Source organism: Hyla sarda, chromosome 8 (genome assembly GCF_029499605.1).
Source record: "Hyla sarda isolate aHylSar1 chromosome 8, aHylSar1.hap1, whole genome shotgun sequence".
In the NCBI taxonomy this organism is placed as follows: domain Eukaryota; kingdom Metazoa; phylum Chordata; class Amphibia; order Anura; family Hylidae; genus Hyla; species Hyla sarda.
Window position 1 is genome coordinate 102144380 of NC_079196.1, and position 22351 is coordinate 102166730.

The 22351-nt window shown below is 41.0% G+C and overlaps 1 protein-coding gene across 30 annotated transcripts in view; it reads left to right on the forward strand.

The window, feature by feature from the left end:
* ABI2 (abl interactor 2) overlaps positions 1–22351 on the forward strand; it is a 196856-nt gene that overhangs the window by 164216 nt on the left and 10289 nt on the right. For all 30 annotated transcript variants that reach the window (XM_056533542.1, XM_056533545.1, XM_056533553.1 and 27 more), the window contains one exon: positions 18305–18391. In XM_056533542.1, the coding sequence (XP_056389517.1) occupies positions 18305–18391 (87 nt within the window). The remainder of the gene's footprint in view (positions 1–18304; positions 18392–22351) is intronic.

Here is a 22351-nt window from a genome sequence, read left to right on the forward strand (position 1 = left end):
TAAGTCCATTAGAGAAACATTTTTGCAGTTTACATGTAGTAGTATTTAAATTTGTAAGAACTTGTAATTGTAAATACATAGCATGTCCCATCCTGTATTGACTCGATCTGCACAGATCTTTGATGATTTGAAATCTTAGTTGAAGTCTTTTTACAAACCACTATAGAGTAATGGAGGTAAAACTGACATACTGCAAAAAAAGGACTTCAATAGATGTTCACCTGCCTCCTCAAGAGATTTTTTGGATAGGCTCTGGTTGGCTCTTGTGTTAAAGTTAACCAGATTTATAAAATGATCTTGATTTCTTGATTCTGTTGGTTTCATGTTGTGATTTGTATAGAGTTTTGTGATGCAAACGCAGAAGTAAAAAAGGAGGGGCGCTCTCCGTCATAGTGTTAGAAAGGTAGGCAACCCAACTCACCAGCTTGTCCTGGGTGTCGTTGTGGTCCGCTGGGATATTCCAGCGGAGCAAAACAGGGGGATTGGGTGAGTGGGCTATATGCAGTTTGCGGCTCACTGTCCCCCTTTCCATATCTCCAAGGATGCGGAAATATAGATGCGAAGTAGACAGAAAAAAAGAGGGGAATTGGATGGAGCGCTTCTGCTGGTAAAGAACAGGACTCAACAGCCACAGTTGCACAGGACAAAAGATTTTTTTATTGGAATAGAAATGATTGGACAACGCGTTTCGGCACTAATAAGCGCCTTCCTCAGGTCCACAGAAATAACTAAAATAATGGCAAATATAAAGAGAGAACATCACTAAATTGAAAGGTAAAAAAAAGGATCTGAAGAATCGTAGCATGGTACAATTCACAGTAAAAAGGGGGGGGGGATCCAAGTTTTCAGGAGTGGTCAAACACATAGTGTGTCATATGTGTTGGAATGCTTCTGCAGGATAGGTAGCAGGCTTTGTCTGCAGAGGTTACTGCTGAAATTTTATGGATCCTTATTGTATGGTTAAATAATGATGGGCATCCTTAATAAAAAGATGGCAATTTTTTATATAAAACAACATGCCTGACATAAATATTTGGTGTAGCATGAAGAGAAGGGGTATTAAAATATATTGATGTATATACAAAAAGTTTTTCGGAGGAAAATGCATGCATAAGTCAGAATAAATCACAATGAAAAGAGGGGAGGTGTTAAAATACATGGATGTATATACAAGAAATTCTGGGGGAAGTGCATGCATAAACCACAATAAATCACAATGACAGTCCTTTTTCCATTAAAAGTCCATGTTCAAAGTTGCCACAAGCGCATCATAGAAAAATATACCATAGTGTACCTGTGTAGTCATGAAGGGGAGATATAGCAGCAATACTTACAGCAAGTGTGTCCTGGAGATGTTTGCTGAGCAGCAGTGGCATGTCTGCGTCGGGCGCCGACGATTCTTTAGATCATTTTTTCATTTTAGTGATTGTTCGCTCTTTATGTCTATATTTGTCATTATTTTAGTGATTTCTTTGGACCTGAGGAAGGCGCTTGTTGGCACCGAAACGCGTTGTCCAATCATTTCTATTCCAATAAAAATCTTTTGTCCTGTGCAACCGTGGCTTTTGAGCCCTGGTCTTTACCAGCAGAAGCACTCCATCCAATTTCCCTCTTTTTTTCTGTCTACTTCGCAGTGTTGTGATGGTGAATTTTTGTGAATCCTTCTGTATTTTGACAGCTGCTAAAGAAAAAGGGAAATGTGACTCCTGTTCTCTTGATTATGGGCTGTCCTTTACCAGTCAGATCTTTGTAGCATATCTTTTATACTGATAAATGTTGTTTATTAGTATGCATCCTTTAAGGAGTTAAGACCACAAGCAGCATGAAACAATGACAGACTTTGCCTGCACAATGATGTATAATTTACTCTGAAATGCTTCTGTGTTTTAGGAGAATCTTAGTCATAATGGGTAGTCTCCAGTGACTTTTCTCTGCTTTGCAGTCCCTGATTGATCTCTCTCTTCCTGTATACAAATAGGGAGAGATCTATCAATAAAGGCCATCAGGGCAGGGAGAATCCGCTGGGGAACACCTTGGTGATGCAAAGCCCTGTTCCTGGCTGGTTTTACAAGTATGAAACAAAAATGAACAAAATGAATTATAAATCACTTTGCAGTGTTTCATGCTGCCCCTGAACTAGGCAGTGTGAAATTGATAAGATTCCCTGTAGATGCATCTGAAATAGGTGGCCGAATAGTAGATTGTGATGTATAAGTAGACATCAGTGCAAGGACCAACAGGTGTTCGTATCAGATTGCTACAGGGTAGTTGTATATGTGAAAGGCATAAATGTCGTACAAGTTCATTAAAGAAGATATCCAGCCAAAACTGGTAATTTTTTTTTTTTTTAAATAAGTTATACATTTTTCTACCATGACTTCACAAGGCATCAGAGCTTATTTGTTTGAAACTTGGACAAACCCCCCACAACACCAATAAACAGCCTTTTAAAATTCAACTGAGAGCAGCTAAAAAAAAAAATTTAAAATCACAAACCATCAGCCCATAGGCTTGTTTCCTGTTTGAGCTGCAACAGGAGCTGCCTTGAGATACCTAAGCAGGTCACATGGTTAGGGAAGCAGTGAATATACATGAGAGAGGGATGGCCTTCAGTGTGTCTATCGCACACTGAAGTGCTGGCTCTCTGAGGTGAGGAGAAGGGAGTGTGACCTTACAAAGTAATGTGTGGGCTCAGCATGTGAAAAGAAAAGAACTACTGGAAATCCTGCCTGGAGGAAAAGCTGAGAGAATCTTTGCTGAGAGAATGTATGTGCTCAGCAAAGATTACACTTGTACATTTATACTTGCATTACAAGGTTAAAAATGTTAAAATGTGCAGCTACATAAAGGTAATTTCATTTGGCTTGAGTTCTCCTGAAGAATGGATAGATGTGCCCATGCTTGTCCCTTTTCCTTGCCTATTAGACTTTCCTGTCATTTATTTGCAATTGCAATTTGATGAGCCTTTTTAATCTAATTTCTTACTGCAGTTTATTTTCTCTCATGCTGTTTTCTATTTTTGGTGGATTTGCAAGAAGTTTGTGAATCTCTGGTAATATCAGATCATCTGAAAATAATTTATTAGGCTTGATACATTAACTAGTAAATCTCCTATCATATTTTTCTCCCTATGGCTGGGTCATCAACTGCTGAAGGAAAGCTGAGGCACTGTAGGTCAGTGCTACCCACAAAAAAAATCTGCTGTGTATCACAGGCCTAAATGTCAGAAGTCACTGGTTGTAGTTAAGCAATTTTAAAAGAAGAAATAAACCACTTGATAAGCCAGAAGAGTGGCTGATTCTGGCAGTTCACATAATTGTACCTATTGTGAGAAAGTATGTTTACATCTCTCTTCAATGCTATGTTCACGTCGGTAGATTGGAGAATCAATTCTGATGGGATAGTTATGTTTTTTTTCTTCAGAATTATTTTTTTTGTGGGATGCATAATGGAGTAGACAAAGGTTAAACACCCCCTCTCTATCTGTCCTGTTGTTGACTAATTATTATGCATTGATATTTTGTCACAAAAAAATTAAAAGCTTGATGTAAAGGACACATTTTGACATAGATTTTTTATTTATTTTTATATTTTACATATGTTTGAGCTAACCTCAAAGTGTAAGTCGAAAGTTCTGCGCCCCGTGCGATCTTCAGCTCAAGCGTGGGGAGACATAGGTCACTCTGATCTGAACAGTAGCCGAAGCAACCATACTACACTCAGCAAAGTTCTGTGAGTCCTGTTCATCAGCAAAGGGCTTGTGCATAGAACCTCGATGGGCACAGTACGATTGCATCGGCAACTGTACTGTCAAGCATGCCTTGCATCTCCCCATGCTTTAGCGAATGATTGCGCTGAATCACCGCTTTAGAATTACGCTTTAAGATAAAGATGTTCTTTTAATCCTAACTGTGCACTTCATATGGAACAGTGTCATTGATTAACTTGGATGTTAAATGGGTATTCCAGGATTTTTTTTCCCTCTGTGTGCCACTTTGTACCTCTTTCATGCATGGGACTCACACCCTGGAGTTTATTTTACTGTTGTTATTGACCTTTTTCACTATTCCATGTGACCAGAGACAGTATGTCATAAGTCACTGTCATTGATCATTGTAAAAGATCAGTGTGTGCACAGTGTTATAACACTGCAAAAAAGTGAATAAAGATCATTTAACCCCTTCCCTAATAAAAGTTTGAATCCCCCCCATTTCCCATAAAAAAAAAAAACTGTGTAAATAAACATATGTGGTATCGCCGCATGCGGAAATGTCCGAATTATAAAAATATATCATTAATTAAACCGCACGGTCAACGGCGTACTCGCAAAAAAATTCAAACGTTCAAAATAGCGTTTTTTTTGGTCACTTTTTATATCAGAAAGAGCTCTGCAGAAGAAAATCATACCCCAAAAAAGATTACTGCTCTTTTATATGGCAACACTCTAAGTGTAAGTTCATTGGCTAAGGAAACCCCGGAGGCTCATAGTGTTAAACTTTATTACCAATCACAGGGTCCCCTGTACACTTTCATAGAGCTTGTTATCCAACAAAAGCCTCATTATTTACCAAGGTCATTTGGATAGTTTTTCCACCTTCTGGGTGCTGGCCAGGACTAGGACAGTAGTTAATTGAAACTAGATAAAACTGGCCAACACCATTTAAAGTTAGACATTATATACATCTATATATACACATATATATACACAGAGAACATAGATATCAGAGGAGGGAATATGTTGGTAAAATTTGGTTTTGATATCTATGTTCACTCTCTCAGTTCATTTCAACATAAGTCCCTTCCTCAGCTGGGTTTTTGGACTTTGCTTCATAGAAAGGGAGTATCATCATAGACATCATCTTCTGGAGAAATAGTTTGGTACACAGTTCTTGTCATTGCAGTCTCAATCAGTTTTTTTTTTTAGATAGTCCTCGGATGCAGGGAATGCAACAACGTCCATAGGTCACCAAGATGACTAACACAATTGCAATGGAGATGAGGGCCGAAGTCACCAATCCAGTCCATCTTCCAAACCATCCCTCAAGCCAGTCCGTGAATGGGTGACTTATTCCGGAGTTCTCAGCCAGCTCATATAGTCATTCCTTCGATTGCTCTGGTTACGATTCCTCCTGGAACTGTATTGTTGGGAATAAAGGTACAACACATACTGCCAAACATCTTGCAGACCCCTCCTCTTTCTGCTAGAACTATATCTAGGGCCATCTAATTTTGCCAGGCCATCAAAGAGGTGAAGGCCAATTATTCTGCTAAGCCTTTGACTACATCCCTTATACAATGTACAAACCTCTGTTAGTTATAGTAGATGTAATTTATCCAGTCAACATTTTTATTCATTGTACTCCACCAAAAGAACAGAAACTCAAACCCTGCTGCCACTTGATCTCTGGCTTTAAACTCGTTAGACACTCCACGTGGAACCCCTATCTTGTCATGTACACCTGAGAATCAAAAGACCCTTTAGGAGAGGTGTCCCTTCGGCTACATGAGTGGCCTCTTTTCCAGGGTGACTCTGACAGGATAATGGAGGGACATAGCCAGTTGGACCTCAGCACAATACCCTTGGGCATTGGCTGGGCTCCTAGCTCTTAGCCGTTTATCTCCGCATAACCACCAGACGTCAGCCCTTTGGGTATCATGCTCAACCCAGCCACCATCTTTCCCTCTCTTGTTAATCCTCTCCATACAGTAGTCATCACGCAACAATCCCAGGTTTGTACCACTCTCATTCCCTGGGAGTGCAAAGAGAGTAAAATTGCCAGGAAATGCCGTGACCGCTAGGGGTATTTGAGATCTCTGGACCTGAGGAAACAATAAACTCAATGTATGACAGGTTGTGTTAGTATCAGGTTTGTATGCTTTTTGAAACAGTTTCATCATAAAATTTTAACCTTCTGGATCTGTATTAGGGTTTAAAGGAAAGGCTGCTGCAGCTAAGTGGGGCCTGACACCTACACAGACTAGGAAGTTTCTCTTTTTAATGTTTTGGCTTATAGATTATCCATTCTAGCCACTCATTGTTATCTTGATACCTTGTCTCCAAGGCTATGGCATCCTCTATGGTGAGGTTGATGAACCTTATAGTTTTATTTAATATTTCAACTGTGATATAAGGCAGTTCCCTTTTCTTGGATATCCCTTTTTAGGTACTTCCTTTCCTCTAGGTCTGATTTCTATAGGATCTGTTCCTGATACTTCTACTTTCCTACACGGTAATATCTCTGATCTGATCTGTGTTTTGGGCATAACTCCCCACTTCTTGTACACTGGGTATATACTAAGTGTACGTCACAGGTTATACAATTATACGTAGCAATTAACCGGAGGACACATGCATGCTATCTCAGCCCTTGGCCGATCTCCCAGAATCTCCTCAATTACTGTTATCAGGTCATTCCTTCCTGAGAACTCACACCCTGATACAAAGTAGGACCAACTTTTTGGTCTTACTTAAATTAAGCTTTAAGGATATTAATTGTTTAGTTTTCATAACATTGATTGTATTGTTTGCCATATCTTCTCAATATCCCAATTACTACATTCCACCAGCAGATTGAATGATAGAATTCACTATGCTCTTGGTAGGAACCCCACTTTTCATCACTAGGAAGAAGATAGAGCCCACACATACAATCACCATTTTATCAATTCCATCTGAGACAGAGGTTTAACCCCTGAGTTTTTGATTTTGTAGAATACATAACAATTGGATATAGCCAAGAGTATAAACAATATAAAAAAACACTATCGCTGGTCACCATACATACATGCAAAGGGCCTATTTCTACAAACATTATATAGTCAGTAGGTAATACTATCTATTGACATTTATAAACTCCATCTTGTCATCCACAAGGCTTGTTGCCATAGGTTACATTTTTTTTTTCAAATAGAGCATAACATATATACATATATTTACATACATATATACACATAAACATACATACACACATACAAATATTACTATTTCTTATCACTTTTGCACGTCTTAAATCTCCACACTCAATCAACTGACACAGGTCTACTAGTATTGTACTACTGGTTCCCTCTGGGAATGTTAAATTGAGAGGTCTACCTACAGCCATATAGTCTGTTATAGGTTGGAGATTATCCTTTGGAGGATTCCTGGAATTCCCACTAGACCCACCACAAGTATTATCCCTATCATCCTATCCAGCTGAGGAGCTCTAAGGGGTAGGGTATTGGAGGCTTCACCGGTTTGAGACAGTCTCTGCCTTATGCAGAATCTCCCTTTGTAGCCGGACTAATTGGAGACCCCCTCAGCCTTCTCACCCTGCTCTGTCTGCAGAACCTTTTTACAGTGAGACTGATGGATCCAGGTATTCCTCTCTCTATCCTTACTACTTTAGGGTGGTTAGTAGCACTTGGTAGGGACCCTCCCACTTAGGTGAATGTCAGTGTTTCTTCTTGATCACTTTTATGAGGACCCAGTCTAAAATGTTAAACTTTTCTTCTTCTATGGATCCTCCTTCTGGAATGGAACAGACTTGGTTAATTTGTTTCTGCTCCAACAGTCTGGACATATATTCTGCTCTGCATATATTCTGTTCTCTCTGCATCCCCCCCCCCCCCCCCCCCCGATATATATCTCATTTGGTAACAAAGGTATGTTATGTGGTCTACATCATCTCAAAAGGACTTAATCCATCTTTAGTGGGTGTAATGCTCAGAACAGCTCATGGTAAACAGTACATCCAACTTTTCCCTGTCTCTTCCATAGCTTCTCTCAGTTTGCTTTTCAGTATACCATGTCTTTCTACGAACCCTGCTGACTGGGGGTGGTGTGCCCAGTGATCTATTACTTCTATACTCATTACTTCTATTAGGTGTTTTATAGTTTGGTTTACAAAATGTCTACCATGCCTCTCATTGGTCTAATACCTCCTTGTGGATTGTGTCTTGCACATATCAGACATTGGGAACAAAAGTTTTTTTTAGTAGTTTGTTAAACCGTATACAGTGCTATTAATACCACATACTTTCCCCCTCTTGAGACATGGGTCACCCCATGTATCAATACTGCCGCATAAGTGAAATAGGGACGTGGACAAGAGTGGTTTAGTATCGGGAGATCATTAGAGGCCATCAATGATACTACATCCTTTGTTCTTTGTTAGTCTAAAATCCCACACTGCCTCCCTCCTCAAGAAGGGAGATTCTGTATTCAAGGACACGTTCTAGAAGATAAGGGGTGTACGCAGGGAGGGGGACTGTGGGGTGCTGAGATTGTGATGTGCTGAAGTGGGATTCCTGAAAGCACAAATGCTACTACATGTCAGTGAATGGAATCTACATTAAACCCAATGGGACAACAATGTTTTAAAAACAGCACTTGTACTCTCACACAGAACTTCTGAGAAAAAGACAGGGAAGGGGGGGGGGGGACAGCCCCCATCTGCAGCATACGGCATCACATATACCAAGTTGAGCACCCTTGCAGTTCTGTCACGGAGTAACTGAAACTGCTTCAGGGTCCACTACAAAAGCAGTAAACCACAGGTCACATGACAAATGGGCACCAGTCCATTCCTGGACTACAATAGACACTACAAAATAACAAACAGATATCAAGACATATTAGGATTATTATACAGTAGGCAAAACAAAGCATGTCAACAACAACAGCTAAAGATTCCCTGATTAGATGCAAATCTAGAACAAAATTCACACTGGACTAAACATGGAGAAACACAAATAGAACAGAATCAGAACACAAACAGAAATAGCATCACAAGCCACCTTGCATACATCTAGATAGAAAAATAGCACAAAATACAAACCAGAATTTTTTATCTGCAGAGATCCAGAATTATAACCAAAAAAAAACAGGACTGACACAAATACATACTTAGAATGAACATACTCAGAGACACAGAAGCTGAACTAAAAATTCACCAGCCTCGCTGAGAAACTGTATTCTGCTATAATTAGTCAACTAGACATTGCATACTCCCGAATTTCCACTAATCCGGCAACTTTTACATCTACTACATGTATGTACTGCAAGCATTGAATACCTGATTTATCCTACGATATTATGTCTTTAGCATTTATTAAAACCATCCACAAATTCTCCTACGTTAATTATACATCCCTTTGTATAAAATACAAGCCCCTCCTGTTGGAATGCTTGGGCGTTGGCTAGTCCCCAGACGCCATTTTGAAACATAGCACTATGCCTATGCTTTTGAGGATTCTATATTTTTATACAACAAAGATTAACCATGTTACATCTCACATAAGATGGGAAAAAGAAGTTTGACTTTGTCTTCCATTACCATAGAAATCCAATACTCTCACGACGTACACAGACTCCAGCCAGAGAGGAGATGGAGGGCAGCATTACAGAATACACAGCACTATCTACAAGCATTCCCTTCTTTTGTAACAACCAATATCGCAAAGACTGCAAACACAAAGAATCATATACAAGAGATAACACAATAACAGGACACACACAAAGGGCTCTTCATATATTCACAAAAGTATAAAAGGATACAATTATGCAAATATATGCAATAACATTCAATTATTATCACGTGGATTTTCCTTATCTTTTTGCTAGTTTGAAATGATTCATCATAACACTTTTTACAGTTCCAACAAACTTTTTGGACTTTTCCACATTCTTGTACCATAGTATCACTTACATAAACACTCACCTTTGCTAATCCTACCTTCCTCAGTGCCTTCTGTAATATATTGTTTCCCATCCAATGCAGTCACCTTCACATTTATCTTTGCCATTTAGCTTATAACTGTATTATGCCTTTTTTGCTTTAACAAATACATTGGGGCCTAATTTATTATTTATTTAGTTTTTAACTCTTTTTATTTTTATCTGACTTGGGTGTGGTTCTTTCTCTGCACCAGCCAGTGCCCCGTATCCAAGCTTCTGTTGTTCTGTTAGACTCATTTCCTTCACTTACCACGTAAAGCGTGCCATTATTGTACAGTCAATCTATCATTAAACCCAAACTACTTCTCCCACTTATTACAGTATTTGACATCATTTGGATCTGTGCTATGCATAAATGTCATATCTCCCTCTAAAGGAGCAGGTGGAATGTGGCAGCAAGACAAACAATTGCAAGCAGATCCCTTACAAAATCTATTCCCCATCATGATCTTATTCTAGGTGTCCAAAGAATGAAGTAGAAAACAGGAATAACCCCCTTTCGGACTTCTATAGCAGACAAAGTAGTAAATAAACATGTACACAAAGAATAATAACAAAAATAACAGGAGCAAGGAAAGACAAAGTAACCCCAGGGTTTTCAACAGCTGGAGGAACAAAAGAGAAGAAACCGATAGACTAGAAGAATACACTCACTTTCTCTGTGAGACTGCAAGCTGCACGGCAGAAAGTGACAGTAGCTTTTCCGTAGTCTTTTTAGATTACTTGTAGCTACTTCTGTACAGTATCAATAACTCAATATCTCTTTCAGGTACCGATCTTTTTGTTGTCTGTCCTGGGCAGCAGGTAGTGTCATATTTATATTAGGCTACACTCCAAGAAAGCCTCTTCGGCCTCTGTGTTATCCAGATCTCAATGGCTCTCAACCTGGGGTACAAGTACCCCAGTGGCACTTAGCAGTTCCCCAGGTGGTACTTATAAAAGTGGTCAGGGCTCCGAGAAGCGGAGCAGAAAGACTGCAAAGGGGAAACATGGGCACTGGGATACTGTGGGATGGGGAGATAGGGAGAGGAACAGGGTAAATTAAAGCATAAGCAGGCAGTGTCTATTTACATTAGGCTACACTCCAAGAAAGCCTCTTCGGCCACTATGTAATAGTGCCGGTGTGCAGTTATTACAAAATATCTCTAATTTTGGATAAAAAAGGTTGAGAGCCACTGCACTATCTGGTATCAACACAGTGCCTGTCTTCAGCCACTATGTCGCCAAGTTGTTATACGATCAACAATAGTGCCGGTGTGCAAAACTGAAATTGCTTCAAGAAAAGAGAGAGAGAAAATTGGTCTGTCTTACCTCTCAAAAGACTTGGAGGACTGGATCAATCAGGTTCGGAACCAGAAGGTGGGCCTGGGTCCCGATACCAACCAGCCCCTGTTTCACAGCTAACGTTTAGCTGGGGGTCTTTTTGTCCTCAGCGACTTAGACTCAATACTCACTGAGTATTTTGGTCAGCATCGTTCGACCCGAAGTCCACTCTTTGTTTCCGGCAATCGAAGGACCATTTGTTAGGATTCTTTTCTCCCTGTGATCAGTCAACTCCAGTCTGGTTGATTATCAGACAGATTTAATGCACATGCATCGATACAGGTGGATGATCTCCCACAAGCAGAGAAACAGCTCCGCAGAAGAAAATCATACCCCAAAATAGATTACATCTCTTTTATATGGCAACACTCTAAGTGTAAGTTTATTGGCTAAGGAAACCCCAGTGGCTCATAGTGTTAAACTTTATTACCAATCACAGGGTCCCCTGTACACTTTCATAGAGCTTGTTATCCAACAAAAGCCTCATTATTTACCAAGGTCATTTGGATAGTTTTCCACCTTCTGGGTGCTGGTCTCTATACACAGAGAAGATAGATATCAAAACACAATTTTACCAACAGTTCCTATGTGTCCTGGCTGCAGAGTGATTTCAGACTCACTCACTGAATCTGAAATGCTTGCTGACAGGATTGCTAGGGAGACCCCTAGTGGAGGAGTGTTTAAAGTAAAAAAAAAAAACATGAAAGGCGGGAAAATTTTTAAATAAAAGCAATTGAAAAGTTGTTCAGTAGGGCTTTATATTTAATGTATAAAAAGGTACACTTTAACCTCTTGGGGACCAAAGGCGTACGGGTACCTGTACGCCCGTGGGAATTTCGGTCTCTGCCGTGCGATGCCTGCTGAAATCATTCAGCAGGCATCCCGTGACAATGCCTGGGGGGGGGGGGGGGAGAGCTCCTGAGAGCCCCCCCCCCCCCCCCCATGTTGGCAAAATCGCCAATCAATTCAGATTGAAGTGGGATTCCAAGCTGATCGGCTCTCTGGTGACCCGATAGCCTGGAAGGCACATGGGATGGGAAACACTGAGTTAGGAAACAGACAATGTTTCCCAACCAGTGTGCCTCCCGTTGTTGCAAAACTACACGCAGAAACACTGCGGTAGTCTGTTACCTAACTCAGTGTTTCCCAATCTGTACCAGTTTGCCTCTAGCTGTTGCATAACTACAACTCACAGCATGCATGATCTGTCAGGGTACATTCACATGGGCAGGGGTTTACAGCAAGTTTCCCGCTTCAAGTTTAAGATGCTGCAAATTTTCTGCTACAGCTCAATCTCACAGCAGGAAACTCACTGTAAACCCCCGCCCATGTGAATGTACCCTAAAAACACTACACTGACCCTAAATAAAGAGTAAAACACTACATATACACTACACCCTGTGCGCCCCCCCCAATAAAAATTTTAAATGTCTTGTACGTCAGTTTTTCCAAAAAGGAGCCTCCAGCTGTTGCATAATAACAACTCCCAGTATTGCCGGACAGCCATTGACTGTCCAGGCATGTTGGGAGTTTGCAACAGCTGGAGGCACCCTGTTTGGGGAAAACCTATGTACAGTATTTTTGGTGGAGGAGGTGTGATGCTTGCATCCGGGTACACCCCTATGAAAATCCCTAATTTAGGCCCCAAATGTGCATGGCGCTCTCTCACTACGGAGCCCTGTCGTATTTCAAGGCAACAGGGCCACACATGAGGTATCTCCGTTTACTCGGGAGAAATTGCGCTACAAGTTTTTGGTGGCTTTTTCTCTTTTTCCCCCTTATGAAAAGGTAAAGTTGGGGTCTACACCAGCATGTTAGCGTAATTTTTTTTAAAATTAGTTTTTACACTAACATGCCCCATACTTTTCATTTTCATAAGAGGTAAAAGGAGAAAAAAACGACCCCCAAAATTTGTAACACAATTTCTCCTAAGTACGGAAATACCCCATATGTGGACGTAAAATGCTCTGCGGGCACACAACAATCTCAGGAGTGAGAGCGCACTATGTACATTTGAGGCCTAAACTGGTAATTTGCACAAGGGTGGCTGCTGGTTACAGACTTTCTGTCATAAACGCTAAAAAATAAATACCCACATGTGACCCCATTTCGGAAACTACACCCCTCACTGAACGTACGTAACAAGAGGTACAGTGAGCGTTTACGCCCCACAGGTGTCTGACAGATTATAGGAACAGTGGTCCGTGAAAATGAAAAATTTTATTTTTAATTTGCACAGACCACTGTTACAAAGATCTGTCAAACGCCAATGGGGTGTATATGCTCACTGCACCCCTTATTAAATTCCTGTGACTGGTGTAGTTTCCAAAATGGGGACACGTGGTGGGGGTGGGGGGGTGGGGGGGGTTCACTGTTCTGGCACCACGGGGGCTTTGTAAATGCACATGGCCCCAGACTTCTATTCCAACCAAATTCTCTTGTAATCAGCATTTTAGTAAAAAAAATTAAATAAAATACATTTTCATTTTCACGTCCATTTTCAACGCAAAGTCGTCAAATACATGTGGGGTGTTAAGGCTCGTGGTACCCCTTGAGGGGTGTAGTTTTCCAAATAGTATGCCATGTGGGGTGTGTTTCACTGTTCTGGCACCATGGGGGCTTCCTAAATGAGAATTTTCAGCAAAATTTGTGGGGATAGAGTGGGGATCAAAAGTTTGGGCACCCCAGATAAAAATTTGTATTAATGTGCATAAAGAAGCCAAGGAAGGATGGAAAAATCTCCAAAAGGCATCATATTACAGATTAGAGATTCTTATATGATGTCAACAAAAGTTAGATTTTATTTCCATCATTTACACTTAAAAAATATCAGAAAACAAAAAAATGGAGCCTGCAAAAGTTTGGACACCCTGCAAAATTTATAGCATGCACTGCCCCCTATGCAAAGCTGAGACCTGCCAGTGTCATAGATTGTTCTCAATCATCATCTGGGAAGACCAGGTGATGTAAATCTCAAAGGTTTTAAAGGGGTACTCCGCACCCTTAGACATCTTATCCCCTATCCAAAAGATAGGGCCCCCGGGATCTTGGCTGCTGCACCCACCTGGATGGCTGCCACCTCACACCGGGAACGCTGGAGGCTTTGAATCCCGACCACAATGGCGGACGAGCGTGACGTCACAACTCCGCCCCTTGGTGACATCACGCCCGCCCCCTCAATGCTAGTCTATGGGAGGGGGCGTGATGGACCTCCCATAGACTTGCATTGAGAGGGTGGGGAGTGATGTCACATGGGGCGGAGTCGTGACGTCACGCTTGTCCGCTATTGTGGTCGGGATCCGAAGCCTCCAGCGTTCCCGGTGTGAGGTGGCAGCCATCCAGGTGGGTGCAGCAGCCGAGATCCCGGGGGCCCCCAGCAGCGGGACCCCGGCGATCTGACTTCTTTATCCCCTATCCTTTGGATAGGGGATAAGATGTCTAGGGGTGCGGAGTACCCCTTTAAATGCCCAGACTCATCTGACCTTGCCCCAACAATCAGCACCATGGATTCTTCTAAGCAGTTGTCTAGAAATCTGAAACTGAAAATAGTTGACGCTCACAAAGCTGGAGAAGGCTATAAGAAGAGAGCAAAATGTTTTCAGATGTCAATATCTTCTGTTCGGAATGTAATTAAGAAATGGCAGTCATCAGGAACAGTGGAAGTTAAAGCAAGATCTGGAAGACCAAGAAAAATATCAGACAGGACAGCTCGCAGGATTGTGAGAAAAACAATTCAAAACCCACGTTTGACTGCACTGCAGGAGCAGCAGGATCGGTCCCTGCGGCAGGATACAGCAGGAGGTGAGGTCTGTTCAACTTCTACTGATGCTTAGCAACAACTTGCAGCATGCAAAGCCAAAGGGCATGCTGGGGGTTGTTGTTTTGCAACAGCTGGAGGCACATTTTTTTTAATGAAAAGTGTGCATTCACTGTTGCATAACTACAGCATACCAAAGGGCATGCTGGGAGTTGTAGCAGTGTGAGGGGGCGTCACTGCCAGCTGCAGTAAGGCGACCGGGTAAGAGGAACTCCCCACCCAGGGGACTACTTAGGGCCACGGCGGTGACTGGTTTATAAGTTCATATCTTCATCATCCCTGGGGGCAGGAGCATCCCTGGGGATGGTGAAGATACAGATTTTACCTTATATAACACTTTGCCAAGTGTTATAGAGGGTAAAATCTGATGATTGGTTCCCTTTAAGTCTAAACAACTATAATGTTCCTGCTAAAACAACGGCCTGTGATAACAGACAAAAAGAAATGCTGCATGTTTTTTTGTGGGATTTCTTTTTTTTTTTCCTGTTAAATGACAGACATCAAGAGGAAACTCAACAGACCCCATTAAAATTATTAGGTTCTCTCGGGATCTGTTAGTTTGTCATGTAGCACTCCATCCGACTCTGTTCACTCCTGAACGGAATCTGCAACTGAGGTCCCAAATGGAGCTTCCAACACCCTTTAGCATGCTTTGTTATTATTAAAGCATAAATGCTATAGTGGAATACTCTTTTAGGGTAGGGTGACAGATAGCACATCCGCAGCGGAACCCATTGACTTTAGTGGGTATCAACATAATCACAACATACAGCTGCAAGCAGAATCTGCAAGTGAAATTTCAACTGCAGGAAACCCATTGTGGATGTGCTCCATGCGACCTTACCCTTAAGAGGTTGGCAAGCAATTTATTTATAGCCTGAACTTGAATTATGTGTTATATTTAGACATTAGCAGCATCTAGCCCGTGAAAAATAAAAATTGACAGGAGAAAAAGCTTTTAATACAGTGACAGATTCAGAGCCTGATATTAAACTACTTTGCTGTCTACGTAATACAGTAACAAATGAAAGAACCTCAGCTAAATGCTCACCAATAGCATTAGGAAATTTTACATAGCAGTAAATGCTTTGTTTTGTTTAAAATAGAGCTGTGATGGTACGAGGAAATAGTGTTATAGGTTTTATTCTGGACTATGCTAGAATCCTTTTTTTTTATTTTTTTTATTTGTATAGTACGATTAAGTTCTTCCCTGTACTTTTCCAAATGATGTACATTTCATAGTTTTGGAATCTTAACATGCCCAAGAAATTTAGCACATGCACATATGGAGTTTGCATGTTCATAAACATAATCTAAGGTGTGAAATGTCTCCATTAGAATCATCTTCAGTGCTTTATTATATGCCCACACATTTAAAATTTAAAATACTGGGTAAGCGGCTCTGAGCTTATAGGTCTTCTTTAAAGCGTACCTGTTATTTGCTCAAAACTCAAGGCTTACACAGCCTATCCTACCTATCGTGGCTATGCTGTTAATTTTCTGACTTTAGTCAGGCAGTTTGCACTGATGGGATCCTACTCAGTTACTTTCATCAAGGAGAGAGGATTTAACACATGCAGGGATGACCTGCCGTGGTCACCTCCCTTCACTCCAGACGTGAGCTGAGCAGCAGGAGTGTGCATGTGGTCTGGCAGCCAATTTAGATACTGTAATATATGTAATACAATTATTCTTTCTCTAGCAGTTTTTCCCCTGCAAATGATTTAAAAAAAAATGCTACCGAATGCTGCTGACTGTCCTCTTTTGTCAGTGCCACTTTAGTACTTATAGCTTTTGCTGTTTTGTGAGATAGCAAAAGTTTATTCAAATGGTAGCGCCCATTTAAATCTTTGGGAGAGATTTATCAAATTCTGTGCAGAGGCTGATGACCAGTTGCCCATAGCAACCATTCAGATTACTTCTTTAATTTTTAAAAGGCCTCTGAAAAATAAAAGCGATCTGATTGGTTATTATGAGCAATTGGTCAACTTTTCTTTTGCACAGATTTTAATAAATCTATCTCTTTGTTACTAAATGTTACCTGGCTGATAATTTCAGTGTTTAATAATGAAATTCAAACGCTTTATACACTCTTTCTGCAACATTTCACTTTTGTATAACTAGCATTTTTCCTATGTTCTCATAATATTTGCTAGTAAAATGCACTGGAAGGATTAAGATTTTTTAATAGAAGTAATTTACAAATCTGTTTAACTTTCTTGCACCAGTTGATAAAAAAAAAAAAAAAAGTTTTCCACGGAAGTACCCATTTAAAGAAACTTTAGACAAGTTTCCCAGACCAGAAAAGTTTTAATTGCACCTGGCCTCACTATTGAGATCCAGTGTGATCGCTAGTTATAAGCAAGTGCACGCCTTACTCCCCAGCTGTCAAATAATTTTATGCAGAGAAAAGATCATATCTGGCAGCTAGACAAGGGTTTAAGCGCGATGCTGCACACTTCCCTGGTTTATAACTAGCGTTTTGGTGCAATCAAAACTTTTGACATTTTTTGTTGTTTTTGCATTACCTGTCACCCTTGTCAATCCTTACCAGTAGCTATAACATTCTTCGGAACATAAAGCAGCTTTCCCAGCCTATAGTATTCACACTAAAGTAATTGCTGGCCAGTTTCCAGCACAGTAAATCAGAATGGCATTGTCATCATGACTGCTACATAATATTAATAAATGTTACATTGCCTTTGCTATGCAATTGTTTAAAAACTGAATTTAGTGGTAAGGATGATTTATATGTACCTATTTATAGAGTACACAGATTGAAATTGGATTGTGTAAGCCATTGCATGAGTCTCCTACATGTGGTATGTGTGCTAGGAAAAGCTCCTGGCGAATATATTTAATGCATCTATAGGGCTCAATTCACCTTGCTAGCTTACCTTTGCATCTATAGGGCTCAATTCATGTGCTAGCATACGTTTCTTTTCAACCTATGCAATATGTGTGCTCAAAAATTGGCATATGTTGGCGTATAATTCAGGAAATCTTCCTGACGTCAATTATCGATGAAAGGCGCAAATGCAATCTGAAATGGGGCATACTGATGATATTGATACACAAAATGTGAATTTCACCTTGTAAAAAGTGTAATATTGAAAAAGATACCCCCCCCCCCCCCCCAAAAAAAAAAAAAAATATTAACAAAAATATGAAAGATACTGAGTACTAAGTAATATATTGTATTATTTATAGAATAGAGTAACATGATGCAAATCCAGTATGGTAAAATAACATAATAAGAAATGGTGTAGTACTGTTGTCCGTAGGCTTTGTTTGTGATATAGCAGCACTTTTTTTTTCTTTTTAAATCCTGGACAACCTCTTTTATTAATGCTGATATATCTGACTAAAGTAATAGCTCTAAATATATTTATATATTTAGATTCAGTATGAATTGTGTTCACAAACAGCTTCTCCTTTTCTCGCAGTATCACATGCGCCTCCACCCCCTTCTATACTACAGGTGACCCCACAGTTACCTCTGATGGGATTCGTGGCTAGAGTTCAAGAAAACAGTAAGTATCTTTTACTTTGTTTTTGTTAATTTATTATATTTACTTAACCATTTCTAGGCAGAGCTAATTTAATCCGCCTTTTTTTTTTTTTTAATACATGTGGATTTGACTGCTATAAAGTGTCTCATTGGTCATTAATTGAAATATTTTTTTCATAATTGTTTTTTTTTTTTTTTAAACCTAAGGCTTTATTTATGTAATTTAAGTAATTTTGTAGTAAGTAATTATTTTTTTTGTGATATTGGGGAAAATAAAAAATGTGAAAATAATTTTTTTTTTTTTTTTTAAATAGCACATATTTCTGCATTTGTCCCCTTTCCATTAAATTCACTTCTATTTAGAGGGTCATTAACAGAAGCTGTTGTTTGGAAGTTTTTTTTATTACATATTGTGCCCACCATTTGTATCGTGAAAATAGTATAGTAAGAGTTATTTTAACCTTTAGAATACATTTTTGTATTGTGGATTTCTCCTGTAAGATCAGCAGCTCCTGCAGCAATTACATTTTGGCCAGGACATCAATCCTTATCGCTCCTGCTTTGGTGCATACCCAATTTTCATTAAGCACTGTGTTAAAAGCGATCAGAAAGGCAGGAACTGGTAATAAACCCTCCCTGCCTTCTTCCTGGAGAACCCAGTTGTTGTTGACAGCCTCTTGTTCTCTCCTGTAATGGCACAATCTCTGTTCCACTACAGACTTTGCAAAGAGTTTTAGTTAAGTGAATTGCTGGCTGCCTGAACATTTAAATTCTATGCACAGTCTGCAAGTGGTTGAGCTGTGTTTTGTAAAATCCCTGTATTTTATTAGAAACTCAAACTTTGATACAGATAGCTGGCATTGCTTGCCTCTCTCTTTCTCACCATCGCCGAGCTCCCTCTAATGGTGTTGCTCTTGAAAACCAATCTGGTCATGCTCTACTTCTAGACACGCAAGTCCATCATTCAATAAATAAGAAATAGAGTGGCACTCACCAGTGTTGTATTATTTTAATCCTTTGTTTGATCATAGTGCAGATAGTACAATGCAACAGGCACAGATGCCAGTGTGTATTAGTGCAAAATGGTGACAGCTGTTAAATGTTAAACAGTGCTTCAACGGATCTTCCGTTGAAATAAAACACGTTTTTTTGTGTGTTCATGAGCAGCAGCTGGCAAACAAGATTTTCTTGGTCATTAAGGATCTTATTTTGCTTAGCAGTGCTGTTCACATTTTAAATCCCACACAATCCTTTTAAGTTCTATGGTTTTCTGAGTGCGTGGCAGATCTCAATCGTGAAACCCCTGTGTAAGTGGGGGGTAGAGGCTCCTTGTGATGCTATCTATACCCATACCTTATATGGGTAGACAGCCAAGATTCATTAACCCCTTAAGGACCCTCGACATATGCCTACGTCATGGGACCCTGGTAGTTAAGGACCCATGACGTACGCATACGTCTGTGTGAATTCCGGTCCCCGCCGCGCCTGCTGATACCCCTGCTGATCTGCAGGCACCCCGCGCAAATGCCCAGGGGGGTCATCAGACCCCCCATGTCAGCGATCGGCACAAATTGCCAGTAAATTCACACCGGCGATTTGCGCAAATCCGGGTCATACGGGTCTATGGTGACCCAGAAAATAAGGGGGATTGAGGTTGTCCAAGACACCCACCATCCCCCTGAAGGTGCCCCCCCTCTTATCCCTGCTATTGGACGTGTCTAAGCGACGACCAATAGCAGATCGGGGGCGGGGGGGGTTAACTTTCGGTTTCCCCGTTCTGGCCACCCACAATAGGCGGGGCAGAATGGGGAAACAGAGGAGGACCGGCACCGGAGTCCACTTACCCATCCGGCGGGCGGCGATGACGTGCGGCTGGTTCCCTGGTTCCTACGGAAGCCGGTGAGTTGCCTAGCAACATCTGGAGGGCTACAGTTTGAGACCACTATACAGTGGTCTCTAAACTTAAGCCCTCCAGATGTTGCAAAACTACAACTCCCAGCATGCCCAGACACCTGTTTGGGCATGCTGGGATTTGTAGTTTTGCAACAGATAGAGGGCTACAGTTTGGGACCAGCATGCACGGTCTGTCAGTGCATGCTGGGAGTTGTAGTTTTTAAACAGCTGGAGGTCCCCCCCCCCCCATGTGAATGTACAGGGTACATTGACACGGGCAGGTTTACACTGAGTTTCCTGCTTCAAGTTTGAGCTGCGGCAAATTTTTCGCCGCAGCGCAAACTCCTAGCGGGAAACTCGCCGTAACACGCCAGTGCGAATGTACCCTACAAACACTACACTAACACAAAATAAAGAGTAAAACACTACATATACACCCCCTTACACTGCCCCCCCCCCCCCCCCCAAATAAAAACGGAAAACGTATCGTACGGCAGTGTTTCCAAAACGGAGCCTCCAGCTGTTACAAAACAACAACTCCCAGCATTTCCGGACAGCCACTGACTGTCCAGACATGCTGGGAGTTTAGCAACAGCTGGAGACACCCTGTTTGGGAATCACTGGCGTAGAATACCCCATGTCCACCCCTATGCAAGCCCTAACTTAGTCCTCAAATGCGCATGGCGCTCTCTCACTTCGGAGCCCTGTCATATTTCAAGGAAACAGTTTAGGGCCACATATGGGGTATTTCCGTACTCGGGAGAAATTGCACTACAAATTTTGAGGGGCCTTTTCTCCTTTTACCCCTTATGAAAAGGAAAAGTTGGGGGCTACACCAGCCTATTAGTGTAAAAAAATAAAAAATGTTTACACTAACATGCTGGTGTTGCCCCATACTTTTTATTTTTACAAGTGGTAAAAAACTAAATGTTTTAAGGAAATACCCCATATGTGGACGTAAAATGCTCTGTGGGCGCAGAGCAAGGCTCAGGAGTGAGTGCACTATGTACATTTGAGGCCCAAATTGGTGGTTTGCACAGGGGTGGCTGATTTTACAGCTGTTCTGACATAAACACAAAAAAATAAATACCCACATGTGACTCCATTTTGGAAACTTCACCTCTCACAGAACATAACAAGGGGTATAGTGAGACGAATTTTCGTTAAAGTTGGATGGGAAAATGGGGAAAAAAAATTTCACTAAAATGCTGGTGTTACACAAAATTTTTCATTTTCACAAGGGAAAATAGTAAAAAAAAAGGCCCCCCAAAATTTGTAACCCCATTTCTTCTGAGTAAGAACAAACCACATATGTGGATGTAAAGTGCTCTGCGGGCAAACTACAATGCTCAGAAGAGAAGGAGCGCCATTGGGATTTTGAAGAAAAAATTTGTCCGGAATTGAAGGCCACGTGTGTTTACAAAGCCCCCTTAGTGCCAGAACAATGGACCCCCCCCCCCACACACACATGTGACCCCATTTTGGAAACTACATCCCTCACGTAATGTATTTAGGGGTGCAGTGAGCATTTATGCCCCACAGGTGTCTGACAGATTTTTGGAACAGTGGTCCGTGAAAATAAAAAACTTAATTATTCATTTACACTGCCCACTGTTCCAAAGATCTGTCAAACGCCACTGCACCCCTTATTAAATTCTGTGAGGGGTGTAGTTTCCAAAATGGGGTCACATGTGGGGGAGGGGGTCCACTGTTCTGGCACCACGGGGGGCTTTGTAAACGCACATGGCCCCTGACTTCCATTCCAAACAAATTCGCTCTCCAAAAGCTCAATGGCGCTCCTTCTCTTCTGAGCATTGTAGTTCGCCAGCAGAGCACTTGACGTCCACACATGGGGTATTTCCATAGTCAGAAGAAATGGGGTTACAAATTTTGGGGGTAATTTTCTCCTATTACCCCTTGTAAAAATATAAAATTTGGGGAAAAACCAGCATTTTAGTGAAAATTATTTTTTTTTCATTTACACATCCAACTTTAACAAAAAGTCGTAAAACACCTGTTAGGTGTTAAGGCTCACTGTACCCCTTGTTAAGTTCCTTGAGGGGTGTAGTTTCCAAAATAGTATGCCATG